At 32.9% G+C, this 14,070-nt stretch overlaps 2 protein-coding genes across 2 annotated transcripts; both read left to right on the top strand.

Moving 5' to 3' along the window:
• The first annotated feature begins 2,044 nt into the window (after window positions 1-2,044).
• Window positions 2,045-4,638, top strand: LOC110110377. Its single transcript, XM_020841818.2, has 6 exons — window positions 2,045-2,335; window positions 2,424-2,485; window positions 2,554-3,036; window positions 4,095-4,320; window positions 4,406-4,539; window positions 4,635-4,638. Exons 1-6 carry the CDS (start codon window positions 2,135-2,137, stop codon window positions 4,636-4,638), a joined length of 1,110 nt encoding a protein of 369 aa, XP_020697477.2. The 5' UTR covers window positions 2,045-2,134.
• Window positions 4,639-6,992: 2,354 nt separating this feature from the next.
• Window positions 6,993-10,710, top strand: LOC110110378 (DNA-directed RNA polymerase II subunit RPB7). The gene is made up of 6 exons (XM_020841819.2): window positions 6,993-7,186; window positions 7,266-7,431; window positions 7,535-7,585; window positions 7,726-7,791; window positions 9,140-9,208; window positions 10,421-10,710. Exons 1-6 carry the CDS (start codon window positions 7,071-7,073, stop codon window positions 10,484-10,486), a joined length of 534 nt encoding a protein of 177 aa, XP_020697478.1. The 5' UTR covers window positions 6,993-7,070; the 3' UTR covers window positions 10,487-10,710.
• The last annotated feature ends 3,360 nt before the right edge of the window (window positions 10,711-14,070 follow it).

Consider the following 14,070-nt stretch of genomic DNA (forward strand, 5'->3'; position numbering starts at 1 on the left):
TATATTTTAGTTATTTTAATATAAATTTTAAAATTCTAAACTAAGTTATAATAATAATCAAAATATATTGACATGACTTTTTTCCTAACATTCATTCCCTTAGCCTTAGAGGATTTGTATATATCATTAAATTTTTTATAATATATATTTAATACTTCCAATTTATATTTATTAGGGGCGGAACCGGCCTTTCATTTTAGGGTGGACAAAATTTTCATATAAATGAATTAAAATTTAAAAAAAAAAAGAGGACATAATTAAAAGTAAAATTTTATATTTTATTATGATAAATAAATTAAAAATTATTACAAGCTAAAATAGGATACTAAATAGGAAAATAGGGTTGCCAATTGCCAAATCTCGATTTTATCGACTTTCTTAAGATCAGACATCATATTGCAAGCGATTGGAGGCTTGGACCTGGGCATGGATTGCAGGCTATTGCAGGCGCTGGGGAAACACCAAACAAGATTTGCGACTGCAGCTCTAATCGTTCGAACTCAAAAATATTTTCAACATTAGAGCTGGCCACAGCTGGCAAGCGCGAGTGAAAGTTTGCGACGGTGGGCCAAAAAATTTATGTCGTTCTACGTTTTATGGGTGGGGAAATAACAAAAATATTCTTAAACAATTTTATTAAAATTTTGAGGTGCCCACCCTCACATAAGCACAAGTACGCCCCTGATATTTATCAATATATTATTTTACTAATAAATAACATAGAAAAAATATATATTTTATTCTTAAATAAAGTCATATTAATTAAGTTAATATAATTATTGGGAACTAGATATATGTGGCAATAGAGTTGGAAAATTTTACATCTTAACTTTGTACGGATATCTAGCACACAAACATAATAAAAAAGGAACACCATAACTTTTATATGGAAACCCCGGAAAAGAGAAAAACCACGGGGCCACGCCCACTTGAAAGGATTTCACTAGTGTTTACTTAGATTACAAGTGGTTCCTTGTCTCTGAAATTGAGGACGATCATATTATAATAATTAACTTTCGGGTTGAAATTCAGTTACAAATGGAGATCGGAAATCCGGCGACGTTCTAGCGGTCGGGTGGAAATCCTGCTTCAATTGACTGTCGGGCAGAATACCGGCATCTGTCGGCTGTCGGGTAGAACTTCGGCTTTAGTTGACAGTTGGGCAGAATTCCGACGTCAGTTGGTAGTCGGGTTGAAGTTCGGTGGTGGTCGAGGAAGAGTCTCTTCCTTCTTTTCCTTTTCTTCCTTCTGTTATTGCTTCCTTAATTCCAACGTTGGTCGTTGCCGGGTGAAAGTCCGGTTGTGGTCGAGGAGTAGTCTCTTCCTTCTCTTTCTTTTTTTCTTCCTTCTCTTCTCTCTTTGCTTGAGGCCCCCCCTCAAGAGAAATGATGGGTTTATTTATAATTTTTTTAGAGTAGTATGACTAGTAAATATGAGGAAGATCAGGAGTAAATCATGAGTGATTTGAATGGACGGCCGACGTTGAATCCCTTGATCATGAACCATTTATTGAGCATTTGAATATCTTAATGATATTAGAATTCGACGATCTTGGGTTCTTTGGATTCGTCTCACCGAGCCGCTCGATTTAATTATAAGCACGCCATATTTGAAAACTGTTTGGTAATCCAAATTATGGATTGAATCTTTCAAATGTGTGTCGGGTCTTTGATTTGGACTCGTTTGGGCTCAGATTGAGCTGAATTTTGTGTCGTTGGGTTCGTATTTCTGAGACGTTCAGTTAGACTATAAGTTTGCTGAAATCGGAGTTCAGATGACCCTGTATTTAATTTTTGAAGTTTTCAATTTTATTTTGTCTCGAGATTCGTGTCTGATCCCGATATTTTTTTGATGATATATGAGTAATTTAGAATTTCAAGTATTACGTAAATAAAATTTTATGGTATGGATGCAAAGCCCCATTTTAAAGAGCATCTAACAAATGGGCTCCGCCACGTAATCAGTAAGTAATCTGCAACGGTCGAAAAATCCTTCCAACGTTCACAAACCCTCTTGAAGCCACTTCGTACTTCTCAGCAGCCATCGTAACGCGTCTTATCTATCTAATCTCCATTTCTTTCCTTCTCTAGCCTCATCTTCTCACTTTTCATCCCAATCTCTCCAAAGAACGCCAATGGAACAAGTCGAAATTGACTGGAAGAACATCGTCTCCCATTACGAGCTCGACGAGGTTTACGAGCGCATCAACGCCCCCAAATGGATCGATTTCTCCGCCCCCGATGCCGCCGTTGATGATGTCGCCTGGTTTTGCCGCCCTGATTGCCGCCATCCCATCACATACGAGGATTTTGACCGTTGGAACCCTAGCCCCAAGGTCCAACTCTGTTTCTTCCTCTCTGATTCCCTGTTCTAAACTCGGAACTCCTCCTCACTTGCTCTCCATTGCCTTATTCGGATTTCAGGTGAAGCTGTTGAGATCCAATTTAGACGCCATTCAAGCTGGCAACCAGAGCAACAATCAGAGGTAAGATCTAAATTTCAAAAGAAACAATCAAGATTTAATCTTGATGCATTTGTATGGTCTGTTCATAGGAATGCTAATTTGAAGATGCGAGGTGGAATTGCTTCATTCTTCCCATCGCCGAGTAAGCACAAATTAAATTCTAGAAATGTCAGTGAAGATCTCGAGAACCAGAATCCGAACATGGAAACTACTCCGCTGATGATGAAAGCAAAGAAAATAAATGCTGCGGCGAAGAAGGAACCCATTAAATCTAGCGCAGAAAAGAAGGGGGGTGTTGCTGACGAAGAGATGAGAGAAACCCCAAGGAAAGTATCGCCACCTCGGCCTCGCCTTAAGAGCACTTTCTCAGCGAGGAATCTTTTCTCCGGGAAGGATATCTTGAGCCAGATTTCTGAGTTCTGCCATGAACTGAAGAAGCTGGCTGCTGGAAAAGATTCAGCTGCCATTACCGAAGAGGAGAAGAAGGACAGGATGAGGAAGATATTAGAAGAAGACGGTAAAGCTGCTTCGAAAGAGAATGCGGAGGAAGAGAAGGCACTGATTTCCACCAAGTAAGTAACGGTAAAACATTTTAAGGATTTTTTATTTTTTTTTGGGAAAATCATTTTAAGGATTTTAAACTGTGGAGAAGAAAAAATGAATTAGGATATTTGATTATATTTTGATAATCTTGCGATCATTTAATTTATTGTGTTGAATACAATATATAAAAAAACAATCAAATTTATATTACACATATTTTTAAATAAATTTAACAACTTTAAATACATATAATGTTTTTGCCCTTATCTTTTACTAAAAATAAAAAATTTAAGTGCTAAAATAAAATCCTTCTATGCATGTTGATCCTTTTCAATAAAAAAAAAAATCCATTTGTATTATTACTTTTATTTTATTTTTTTATTTTGAGCAAATTAAATTACAAATTCATACACATATTATACAAGCTTTGAATTGGAAACTTCTTGATTGGGAATCCAAGTCAATGTATAATACAAGTTAATAAGTGACGTATTAGTAAAAATATTTAGATTTAATGATAGAAATTCTGCTGTAAATCTCTAAGATTTTGTTTGGAACAGCTTTTAATCACTATTTTTAGCTTTTTTTTATTTAAATTATACTTGAAAGTAGTAAGAAAACTATTCCCAATGAAGTCTAGAATTATGGGGCTGTTTGGTAGAAAGATTAAGGTGGGATTTGAGTGAGGCCTAAAATGCAAAACCAGATCTCACGACAAATGCAAGCCGCAATAGACAGAAAATTCTGCCTTTTCGTGCTAAATCCCGGATTTCCAAAATCTTATTTTTTGCCTGATTTATGTAATCGAGTGGCTAGAGAGGAGTCCGCTTGTTAAATTATTTTTATAGCCAAACAGTCACACATGATTTAATAAAATTTATCATGAATGTTAGAAAGCAGTTTTCAAAATTTAGGCCCCTCATGATTTCCGAAATCCGGATTTAAAAGATTTACGAAATCCTACTTAAATCAAATCTTGGGTGCTACCAAACAGCCCTCTATATGTGACTAAAGCTGTATACATCTCATCTTAATCTAATTTCCTTTCCAGTCTAAAGTATTTAGCTATCTGTGTAATGAATTGTAGAAAAACAACCAGCCTGAAGAAGAAATGTAAACTGGCAGTAAAGTTTGAGGGCAATGAAGAGAAGAAAAGCAAGATTCTGAAAGAAGCAAGAGCTCGCCCTCCAACTCCTCAACGATTTCCTTCGCCTTCCAGTCACCATCATCATCAGCTCAAGAGTTCAAAAGCCTTTGCAAATTCTATATCTTCTTCCTCACCTCTCAGCAAAATTCCTAAATCCAAAAGTCCAGTAAGTTCAAAGCCTGTTTGGATTAACTTCTAATAATTATAGCTTTCCATCACATTTGATGTTTTATAAATTGGATGAGAAGCAGGATAGAGGTGCGCTTCAGGAGCTGGATCAAAGAAGGGAGAAAAAGAAGCTTGAATTGATTACAAAGAGTGAAGAAGAATGCAACAGAGCTTCTGTTGTTTCTGAAGCAGAGGAGAGTACAGTTGATCTGTTCTGGTTCTTGAAGTCTTGCACTTATTTAGGTTGATTTTAATTTCATTGGGATTATTAATAGTTTGACAGGCCTTATTTATTCATTTTTTAATTTATAGGTGATTATTTAATAGTTATGTGTTTGAAAATTTTGTTTATTTTCCAAGCTTTTGAAGAAAATAAAAATGTTAAAGTCAAGCATTCTACATCTACATTTGTTATTATCATAGATTAATTCATTTGACCTAATTTAACCTCAAATTGAGCGACCTCGCGGTGATCAAGTTCTTCACTGTATGAAACAGTGTAGTCAGAAGAATTTCAAATACTTCAAAATTTTACTTTGCTCTCATTTTACCGCATACAAAATACTTTCAAAAATCAAGATCAACACAAGCTTTTGTGCCCTATAATACTTTCAACCCAACAATTGCTAAGGTTTGTGTTAGAACATAAGAGAAATTTGAGCTCTTCTTGAGCTTCTTGCAAGAGAGAGAGAGGGGGTAGAGAGGGAGGAGAGGGAGAGATCACATATTTTAGGAGGAAAATTAACCTAAAGTTTTATTTGATTTTCTCCAAATTATACATCAGCCTACAATACCTATATTATAGACATTTACATTATTGTGATATCTTGTGGAACGATTTAACGTAAAATTGGACTAATCCTAACTGTTTGTTTTTAGTCATTTATAGCTAATTGAATAGCTTAAGCTTAACATCTAATTAAACAAATTTAAGCATAATTCATATTGTTAATTTAGGTTTGTGAATTTACTTGTATGTTTGCACAAGTAACTCTTTAAGAATTAGTTATTATATTGATTTGCTACTTATTTATTTTTTATATTCTTTAAGTTGTATTTTTGTATTAATTTTTTTTTTTTTTAATATATGCTTCATTCATTCATATAAAGTATAGTTTACTGATAAAATTAGTATTGATAAAGAATGCTATAGCTTTATGTATTATGGCCTCAAATAACCATTTGATTATTTTTTTTAATGTTCATTTGGCTAATCTAATTTTGGATCAAAATATAAGCACCTAAGCTCTCCTCTCCTACATGGCTCAAAAAAAAATTTTTTTTTTGGGACATTAGGCCATTTAAGGCAAACTCACACACATAACGCATACACATGGACTCGAACCTTGGACCTCTTAGTTGTAAGCCTAAGCTTTCAACCAATAGGCCAAGGGGAGCTCAATTTAAATGTGAGAATGATTTGATTTTAGTCAATTCAACTCCGACTCAAAAGTGATTTAAATTTGCATAATTTTTTTACTCAAAATCATATGGCATCTCAAATTAATAGTTCAAGATTCCTTAAGAAACTATTGTCAAGAGGTCTCTTCATCACAAGAAAATATAGGTGTGGACTTCCTTTATGTATAAAACTAGAGTCAAATTAGGGGTGTCAATATTTGACACGTCCCGAAAATCTGACTCGAACCCGACCTGAAAATTTCGGGTTAGGGTCAACTCGAACCCGAAATGGGTTGGGTTCGGGTTCAACATTTCAACCCGTTTCAAAAATCGGGTCGGGTTCGGGTTAACCCTTTGACCCGAAATTGCCCGTTTTTGACCTGAAAAAGAGGAGATAGACCCGTTTTGTCCCGAAAACTAGCAATTTTTTGTTGGAAACGGGTCGTGTCGGGTTGACCCGGACCCGAAACGGGTTGGGTTCGGTCAAGAAAACTGACCCGTTTTCAAAAAAATGGGTCGGGTTCGGATTGACCCGAATAGTACCGAGTCAGTTTCGGGTTCGACCCGAACCCGACCCGTGACCCGAAATTGACACCCCTAAGTCAAATGTTGTCCAAACCCAAACTTGAAAAATTAGCCCAAGCCATTTCGATAAGCTAATAAACTCAAAACCAAACTAGATTATGCCCAAAATACATAATGATCATCAATTTAGTAATAGAGATATTTCATTTGGAACTAAAGTGTCATTCACGATATTTACCCTAAGGTTTTGTTTGGGGCAACTTTCTTGTTGGTTCTTAAAGCATCTTTTAAAATTTTTGTACTAAAAAGATGTTTTAAGAAACAATAAGAAAGATATTCTAAACGAGGCCGGTTTCATTGAGAACCCTCTTTCTTTGCAAATTTATAATAATAGAATATGTTGATGGTGAAGATGAGAAATTCAAATGTAGATCCTTCATGTGATTGTGGTGTTTATTATATTTAATTAGTTTATATTAGCTTTAATTAATATAATTAAATTATAATTAATATAAGTATTTAACTTGACCATTAATTAAATATTTCTCAAACTAATGAAATTATAAATCTCATTTACAAAAAATTAAATTAAAAATAATTTCAATTTACGATTTCAGGTAAAACGGAGTAAAAACGATAAAAACAGGAAGATCTAAGACTTGATTTTCTACCGTTTAGCAGTATTTAGCTTGAATCCGGCGTACGTCCTGCTTAAATACTGTAAGTAAACTGCCACTTACAGTTCATGTTTTTTTTTAGAGGCAAGAAGCCCGTAGAGAGCGGATAACCATCGCATAGCTTTTGAAAGGAGTTTGCGTAACTATGTTCTTTCACATTACGTTGGAGAGGAATATGCAGCTCCACCCTCGCCATTTTGGCCCTCATCTTCGCGACAAGCTCGTTGCGAAACTCATGAAGGACGTCGAGGGTACTTGCAGGTTTATTCCACTCACTTCCCCTCCTTTTAATCCGAAAGCTTTAAACCCTAACGTGTGTCAAACTCTCGCTTCGGAGCAGCGGAAGGCATGGGTTCGTCGTGGCGATAACAAGCGTAGAGGACATTGGAAAGGGGTTGATACGTGAGGGCACGGGCTTTGTCACTTTCCCTGTAAAGTACCAGTGCGTCGTTTTTCGCCCATTCAAGGGGGAGATCCTTGAAGCCGTCGTCACTATGGTTAATAAGGTCGCATTCCTTTTCCCCTTCAAAAGAATGTGGGGAATTTTGGTTGTTCCTCATATGTTCAAATGATTACAATTTGCATTTTTGATGTTCTGGCGTTCTGCAGATGGGTTTCTTTGCTGAGGCTGGTCCTGTGCAGATCTTCGTGTCAAATCACGTGAGTGTTGCTGTTTGATTAGGATCATGGTTTTGCATTGAGTTTCCAATCATGATCAGTAGCTGGGCTTGTGTCTTTGATCAGTGAAATATTAACATCTTTATTAATCTTAGTTGGTTTTTCTTATGTTCCCTTCTCAGCTCATCCCAGATGATATGGAGTTTCAGTCGGAAGATGTGTCTAACTACACAACCTCTGATGGCTCGGTGAGCTCTGATCTTTGTTGGCTTTGCTCATATTTTATCTGTATTTGGCAAGTGAGCGGACACAATGACTTAATAAGATAACAACTTTCTAAACTTCCCCATTTTTTGAGGTGATCCTTAGATTAAGCTGAGTTGACTTTTACTTACTTGCTTTGGTACTAATTTTTTGAGAACTGTGGTATGGAGAGAGTTTCTTTGTGATACATCCCATTACATTGAGAAAAAAAAAAAAACTTATTTCAAATGGAAAGGATGATTATTTCATTTTTCATGCTTTTTTTTAATTTTTATTTACTTTTGATGAACTTGCTAAATTGAATTCAAACTACATTTCATTTGCTCTTTTTTTTTTCAGTTATTGGCTTGTAATGTTTTCTAACAATATATTAGTAGTAATTTGATTTCTTGCTATCTTTAAGCTTTATCTATTTAGTTTACACTATTTACTTTCAGGATGATTTATGGCAGAAACACACTAGAGGATGCAAGTTTATTTTAAAAAAACATTCAGTAGTCTCTGTGATCCTCCTTCTTGTCCTGTAATGGGATCTTTTAGCAATGAATTCTATACTTTATGAATATAGTGTTGGAGATTCCTCTGCACAGTCTCTATCACCATGATGGCCTTCTCAGTTAGTTTATTGAAGAAGTGCAACGAGGAGGAAAAACATGGTGAATTGGACTTTGCTATACTTGGTTTGCCTTAGTGGTATTATAACATGATGGAGAACTTAACGATGATTATTACTGACGAGGCGGACATGAGAGAGGTGATATATCTTGAATATGAGGTTGTGAAAAGAGAGGCATACTGTAGGAAACAAGCTTGAGTGATTAACAAAGGTGGCCTTGCACTTAGCAAGGGATATGTGGTGTAAATGGCTTTGCATAATAGTTTAAAATATATTTTTGGTGATTCCTAACCACAACCATGTCAATTTGGTTTTAATATGGCTATTCACTTTGAAAGACATGTTTGTTTGCGATGCTAGCAAGCTTTTTTTGCTGGTTCTACATCTTTTTTCTGTAATTTGCCTGATTTTTTGGCGTGTTGCTCTTCATTGTTCTTCTAATTTAATTATTTTTGCACTTGCTATCACATAGTTCATATTTCAGCTATTGTTTTTGTCAGTCATATCATCCTTTTCCTTGCTTTTTCTTATACATTACTTGCTGCTATATTTTCTCTTGTTCTCTATTTATTCCTTTAAAATGAATCTCTCTCTAGAATCCTATCACTAGCATGGAACATCATGTGGATCTATATTTATTCAGAGTTTAGTTCAGATGTGTTAATGAGCCACTTGGTACATGCAAATCTGATATTTTATCTCTTTAATATTCATAGGTCAAAATCCAAAAAGATAGTGAGGTGCGGTTAAAGATCATTGGTACTCGAGTTGATGCCACGGAAATTGTAAGTCCCTCTTCCTTTTTAGAAGTTTTCGCAATTGTTTTTTTTATTTGGAAAAGCTACTATTTGTTAATGAATAAATTTATCCACTTCGTTCTATTCTAATTAATTTTTCTAAATTTTAATTGGGGTGTTCCTATTTTTTTAATTGAATACAACATTGAGAATAGTGTACTATCTCGTAAGATAGAAATAATATTTTATAATGGATTCATATACAAAAATAGGGTTTTAAAAATCTTTCACTTTCGTAATCAAATATAGATAGAAGAATAATATATTGTCTCGAAAGACAGAAATGTCATTCTAAAATAGAATTTGAAATATTAAAGTAAGGTTTTAAAATTTTAACTGAGTCAGATTTCAAATAAGTCCCCGCCCTTCGAGAATATAACCCTAAATTTTTAATAAAATGTCAATTCAAACATAAAAATTCTCTCTATAATATTAAATCTCAACATAAGATAGACTGGAGTGATTCTGGGTGGTCTCAGAATATTATAGTGCTATCTATTTTTCATCATTTGGTTAAAAAAAAAAACGGTTCAACATTGAACTTATCTCCTTGAAAATTTTAAAAATCTCTAATCCTTGTCTCAATCTTTGAAATCTATGAAAATATTTGTCACTACTTTAATCGAGAGTATTTTTGAGAGAATTTATTTCTCTTGAGATATAATTAACCATAAGTGTTTTCCTTTATGAGAGACTAGTAACTCCATATTAAAATAAACCTTATCTTTTTCTTATAAGATAAAAGGGAAAAATATTTGCTAACGTAGACATTTTTTCATGTAGAAAATCATTTTTCACCTTTTAGGGAGATATGATCATCGTTGTATTTAATAATTAAATTGAAAAGCTTTCAAACATCACTTTTGTCTTTTAAATATTATTTTAGAATGATATTTCTATCTTTTGAGATAATATGTTATTCTTCTATCTGTATTTGATTATGAAAGCAAAAGATTTTTAAAACCTTATTTTTGTATCTGAATCCATCGTAGAATATCGTTTCCATCTTACGAGATATTATTCGCAATGTTGCACCCAAATCTATCTTATACCACATTGTGGTCTGCATTACTAAGCAGTATTTAGCTTTTTTATTGCTCTATAGTTGCCTTTATTTGTCATTTTAAATTTCATGTCCAAATTTTACGAGTAATTTTTCATTGTGTCTGTATCTTTACTCTTCAAATTTTAATTTTGCAGTTCTCCATTGGCACTATCAAAGATGATTTCTTAGGCGTCATCAATGATCCTGGTGCAGCTTCCTGAGACCCTTTTGGTTATTCTGCATCATTCAAACAACAATATTAAGTTCTTCGTCTTCCATATCGCATTAAGTTCAATTTTGATTTCCCAACCTTTTTCTGATTGGAAACTTTCCTGTTATTGTAAGAACAGGTCTCTGTTAATTACCTTGACTTAAATTTTGTTTGTTGAATAAATAGGACGAACAGGAGCAAAGCTTGGTTTGAATAGATTGTTTTAGCCTATTAGATTTTTTTTTTTCTTTCTTCTGATGAGTTTATTTAAAGTTGATTGTTTCATTTGCAAAATGCTGATTCTTTTAGCTTTTTCCTATTTTCTTTATTAAGAGTAATTTAGTTCAAATTAAATTAGGGGGTAAAAAAATATTCAATCTTTTATCTCTTTCATATTTTCTTTATTTTAAGAGTAATTTAGTTTAAATTATATTAGGGGGTAAATAAGTCAAGCCTAATTTAAATCCCCCTAAATTTAAGCTTGAGATTGATTAAATAATCAAGCTTAAACTTGATCCAAAAAGAGAATCGTTCTTATTCAAATCATTATTATAAGAGCATGATGAAAAATAATAAAATAAATAAAAAATAATAAGAAGTAATTTGAGATTGAAAATAAAGATTACTTTTAAATGTTTTAACAATTTTTTGTACAATTTTTTAATTTTTATATTTTTTATATAAAAAATATATTTAATATTAATGTTTTTAAATAAGCTTATTTAAGAGTTAGGATTGGCTCAAATTTGATGAGTGCCATTTCTTGAAATCGACGTAATTACATGCTTAAATCAAATAATGAACGTATAAAATTCTTATTTCTTGCTAATTTATCATTTTGTAGATTTTATATAAACGTCATGCTCTTTATGGAGATATAGCTTGTTCAAAGAGAAAACGCTACTCATTCCAAAATTTTCAATCTAAAATCATCTTTGCTTACAAATAGAAATCTTACAATTTTCCTATTCCATCTATATTTGAAATCTGCTTACTATGGAAGCTATACATTTATTAAGAGATTTGATGAAGAAATATAGAGAAAATAAGGATGATCTAGATATGATATTTATTGATTTAGAAAAAGAATATGATAAAGTTCCAAAAGAAGTGCTATGGAGAGTTCTTGAAAAGGAGCCAATAATGCTTATATTCAAATCATTAAAGATATGTATGAATGAGCTATTACTTGTGTTCAAACACACAATGAATTGATCAAGTATTTCCCTATTTCGGTTGGGTTATATTAAGGATTTAAGCCCATATCTTTTTGCTTTAGTCATGAATGTTCTCACTAGACATTTGTAAGAGGATGTAACTTGGTGTATGCTTTTTGCTGATGATATTCTTCTTGTTGATAAGACTAGAGAGTGAGTTGAAAGTAAACTTGAATTATGGAGGTCAACCTTAGAGTCTAAAGGTTTTGGCTTGAGTAGATCTAAAACGGAATATATAGTGTAATTTTAATAGTAAAAGACCTAGTGAGGGTATTGTGACTTTCGGCGATCAAGTCATTAATAAGAGTACACATTTTAAATATCTTGGATCTATTGTTCAGAATAATAGTGAAATAAATGGGGATATTATAAGCAGAATTCAAGTTGGATGGTTGAAGTGGAGGAATGCATCGGGCTTGTTATGTGTAGAAATGTACCCCTCAAACTTAAGAGAAAATTCTATAAAATGGTAGTGAGGCACGCAATGCTTTATGGTGCCGAATGTTGGCCATTAAAAGAGAAGCATAATACTAAGTTAAGTGTGGCAGAGATGAGGATGCTCAGGTGGACGAGTAGCTTTACCCTTAGAGATAGGATACGAAATGAGCATATGCGTGAAAAAGGTTGGAGTACCTCCAGTAGAAGATAAGATTAGAGAGAATTGCCTTAGATGGTTTGGTCACATAAAACGACAGCCTTCCGATGACCCGGTTAGGATAGTAGAGGTATTAGATTTGACTTACGTTAAGAAAGGTAGGGGTAGACCTAAAAAGACTTAGTTGAAAAATATTAGGAATGACCTTTCTTTATTAGATTTAAACGAAAATTTGACTTTTAATAGGACACAATGGAGAAAAAGGATTCATGTAGCCGACCCCACGTAGTGGGATAAAGGCTTGATGATGTTGTTGTTATTGTTGCTGTACTCATAAAAAAATCAAAATTGTTAAAAAATAGGTTTTATTTGAGACTACTTTCTTGCTAATTTATTTTTTATGATCTATAATTACAAATTTTGATCGTAATTACCCAATAATAATAAATATTACTTGTTTAATATGAAACATAAGTTATTCATGAGAAATAGTAATCGTAATTACCCAATTTATTTGGAGCAAAATTTTTTCTGTTTTATTTTTCATTCGATTGGCCACTATTTTATTGTTATTTTTAAAACATTTTTGAACAAAAATGCTGCTTTATACAATAGCCTTAAAAATTACTTTCCCTATATCAATTTTATATAGTAAAAAGAATGCCAATTTATTTATTTTTACTAAAAAAATTACTTTTTAAAATGGCAAGAAAAATAAACTAAAGAACCTCAATTTTGTATCTTCTTGACGGTTAGTGGGCAATGACTTCTGTGATAATATAATTCTGAATATACTATATTCTAAGAACTCTATACAATCATTAAAATTTTCAATATCTTTAATCTTAATGATTTGCCGATATTTAGGAGATCTTTTCTATGATTATTTGAAATAAATTTAAAAATAAAATTGCAATAGGAAAATGAACTTACTCAGCTAATTTTGATTGAGGTAGCTCAAAATCCTTTGACTTCAAACTCATAAAGAGCAAGTAGTTGAGCAACACTTCACCATTTTTAGTTTTGGTTGGGCAAAATTTCTCATGATTCTCAATTAGAAAAATTATTTCTCCTATGGTGCTATTTAATCTTTTGGAAGATTCAAAATGGTTGAAAAAGATGATTTTTGAAAAGATGTATGGATTCATAATTTGCCTTCAACTAAGGTTTACCCTAATATTTTCAAGCTTAGAACTCTACTTGTTTGGTGAAATCTAAATACTCTTCTACTGACTCACATCTTCATCTCGGTCGTTTTCACCAATTTCATGATCTTTACTTGATGATTTTGAATAAGCTTGATTTCAAATTTTGACTCTTTGAAATGGATGATCTTCAATTTTGTTCATACATCTTATAAATTAAAATAGGAAGCCTTGGTTCCTTGGAAAGAAACTTAGCTTAGATGGACCATTTTTCTGTGAAAGATCCCAAATAAACTTCTAATTTAAACACTATCATTATTAGATCACATACCCTTGATGAAAAAAAGAAGAGTTTATTAGTAGTCGATAATCAATATAAAATTTGTCAAACAATTATTATATGAATCCTTGTTCAATTTAGTGGGATAAAGATTTGATATTGTTGTGTTTAGTGTGCAATTCTCTTTTAGATGATAATGCTCACATATTTCTCAGTTGTAGCTTCTCTCTCTCTCTCCCCTTAACTCTTCATTTTCCTCCATTTGCTAAATACATCTAGGACATTTTTCTACTCTCAACTCTTTGGAACATTGGACAAGAAAGGAACAATATATGCTTTTTCAAATTCTCCATGGGA

The sequence above is a fragment of the Dendrobium catenatum genome, unplaced genomic scaffold (genome assembly GCF_001605985.2).
Source record: "Dendrobium catenatum unplaced genomic scaffold, ASM160598v2 fragScaff_scaffold_853, whole genome shotgun sequence".
NCBI classification, from domain to species: Eukaryota; Viridiplantae; Streptophyta; class Magnoliopsida; order Asparagales; family Orchidaceae; genus Dendrobium; species Dendrobium catenatum.

Excerpts from the sequence above, each read along its gene's own strand:
- LOC110110378 (XM_020841819.2), top strand. The coding sequence starts at position 7,071 with ATGTTCTTTCACATTACGTTGGAGAGGAATATGCAGCTCCACCCTCGC. Across the intron at positions 7,432-7,534 it reads TCGTCACTATGGTTAATAAG|ATGGGTTTCTTTGCTGAGGC; the intron begins GTCGCATTCCTT and ends GGCGTTCTGCAG. Across the intron at positions 9,209-10,420 it reads GAGTTGATGCCACGGAAATT|TTCTCCATTGGCACTATCAA; the intron begins GTAAGTCCCTCT and ends TTAATTTTGCAG.
- LOC110110377 (XM_020841818.2), top strand. The coding sequence starts at position 2,135 with ATGGAACAAGTCGAAATTGACTGGAAGAACATCGTCTCCCATTACGAG. Across the intron at positions 2,336-2,423 it reads GTTGGAACCCTAGCCCCAAG|GTGAAGCTGTTGAGATCCAA; the intron begins GTCCAACTCTGT and ends TTCGGATTTCAG. Across the intron at positions 3,037-4,094 it reads AAGGCACTGATTTCCACCAA|AAAAACAACCAGCCTGAAGA; the intron begins GTAAGTAACGGT and ends AATGAATTGTAG.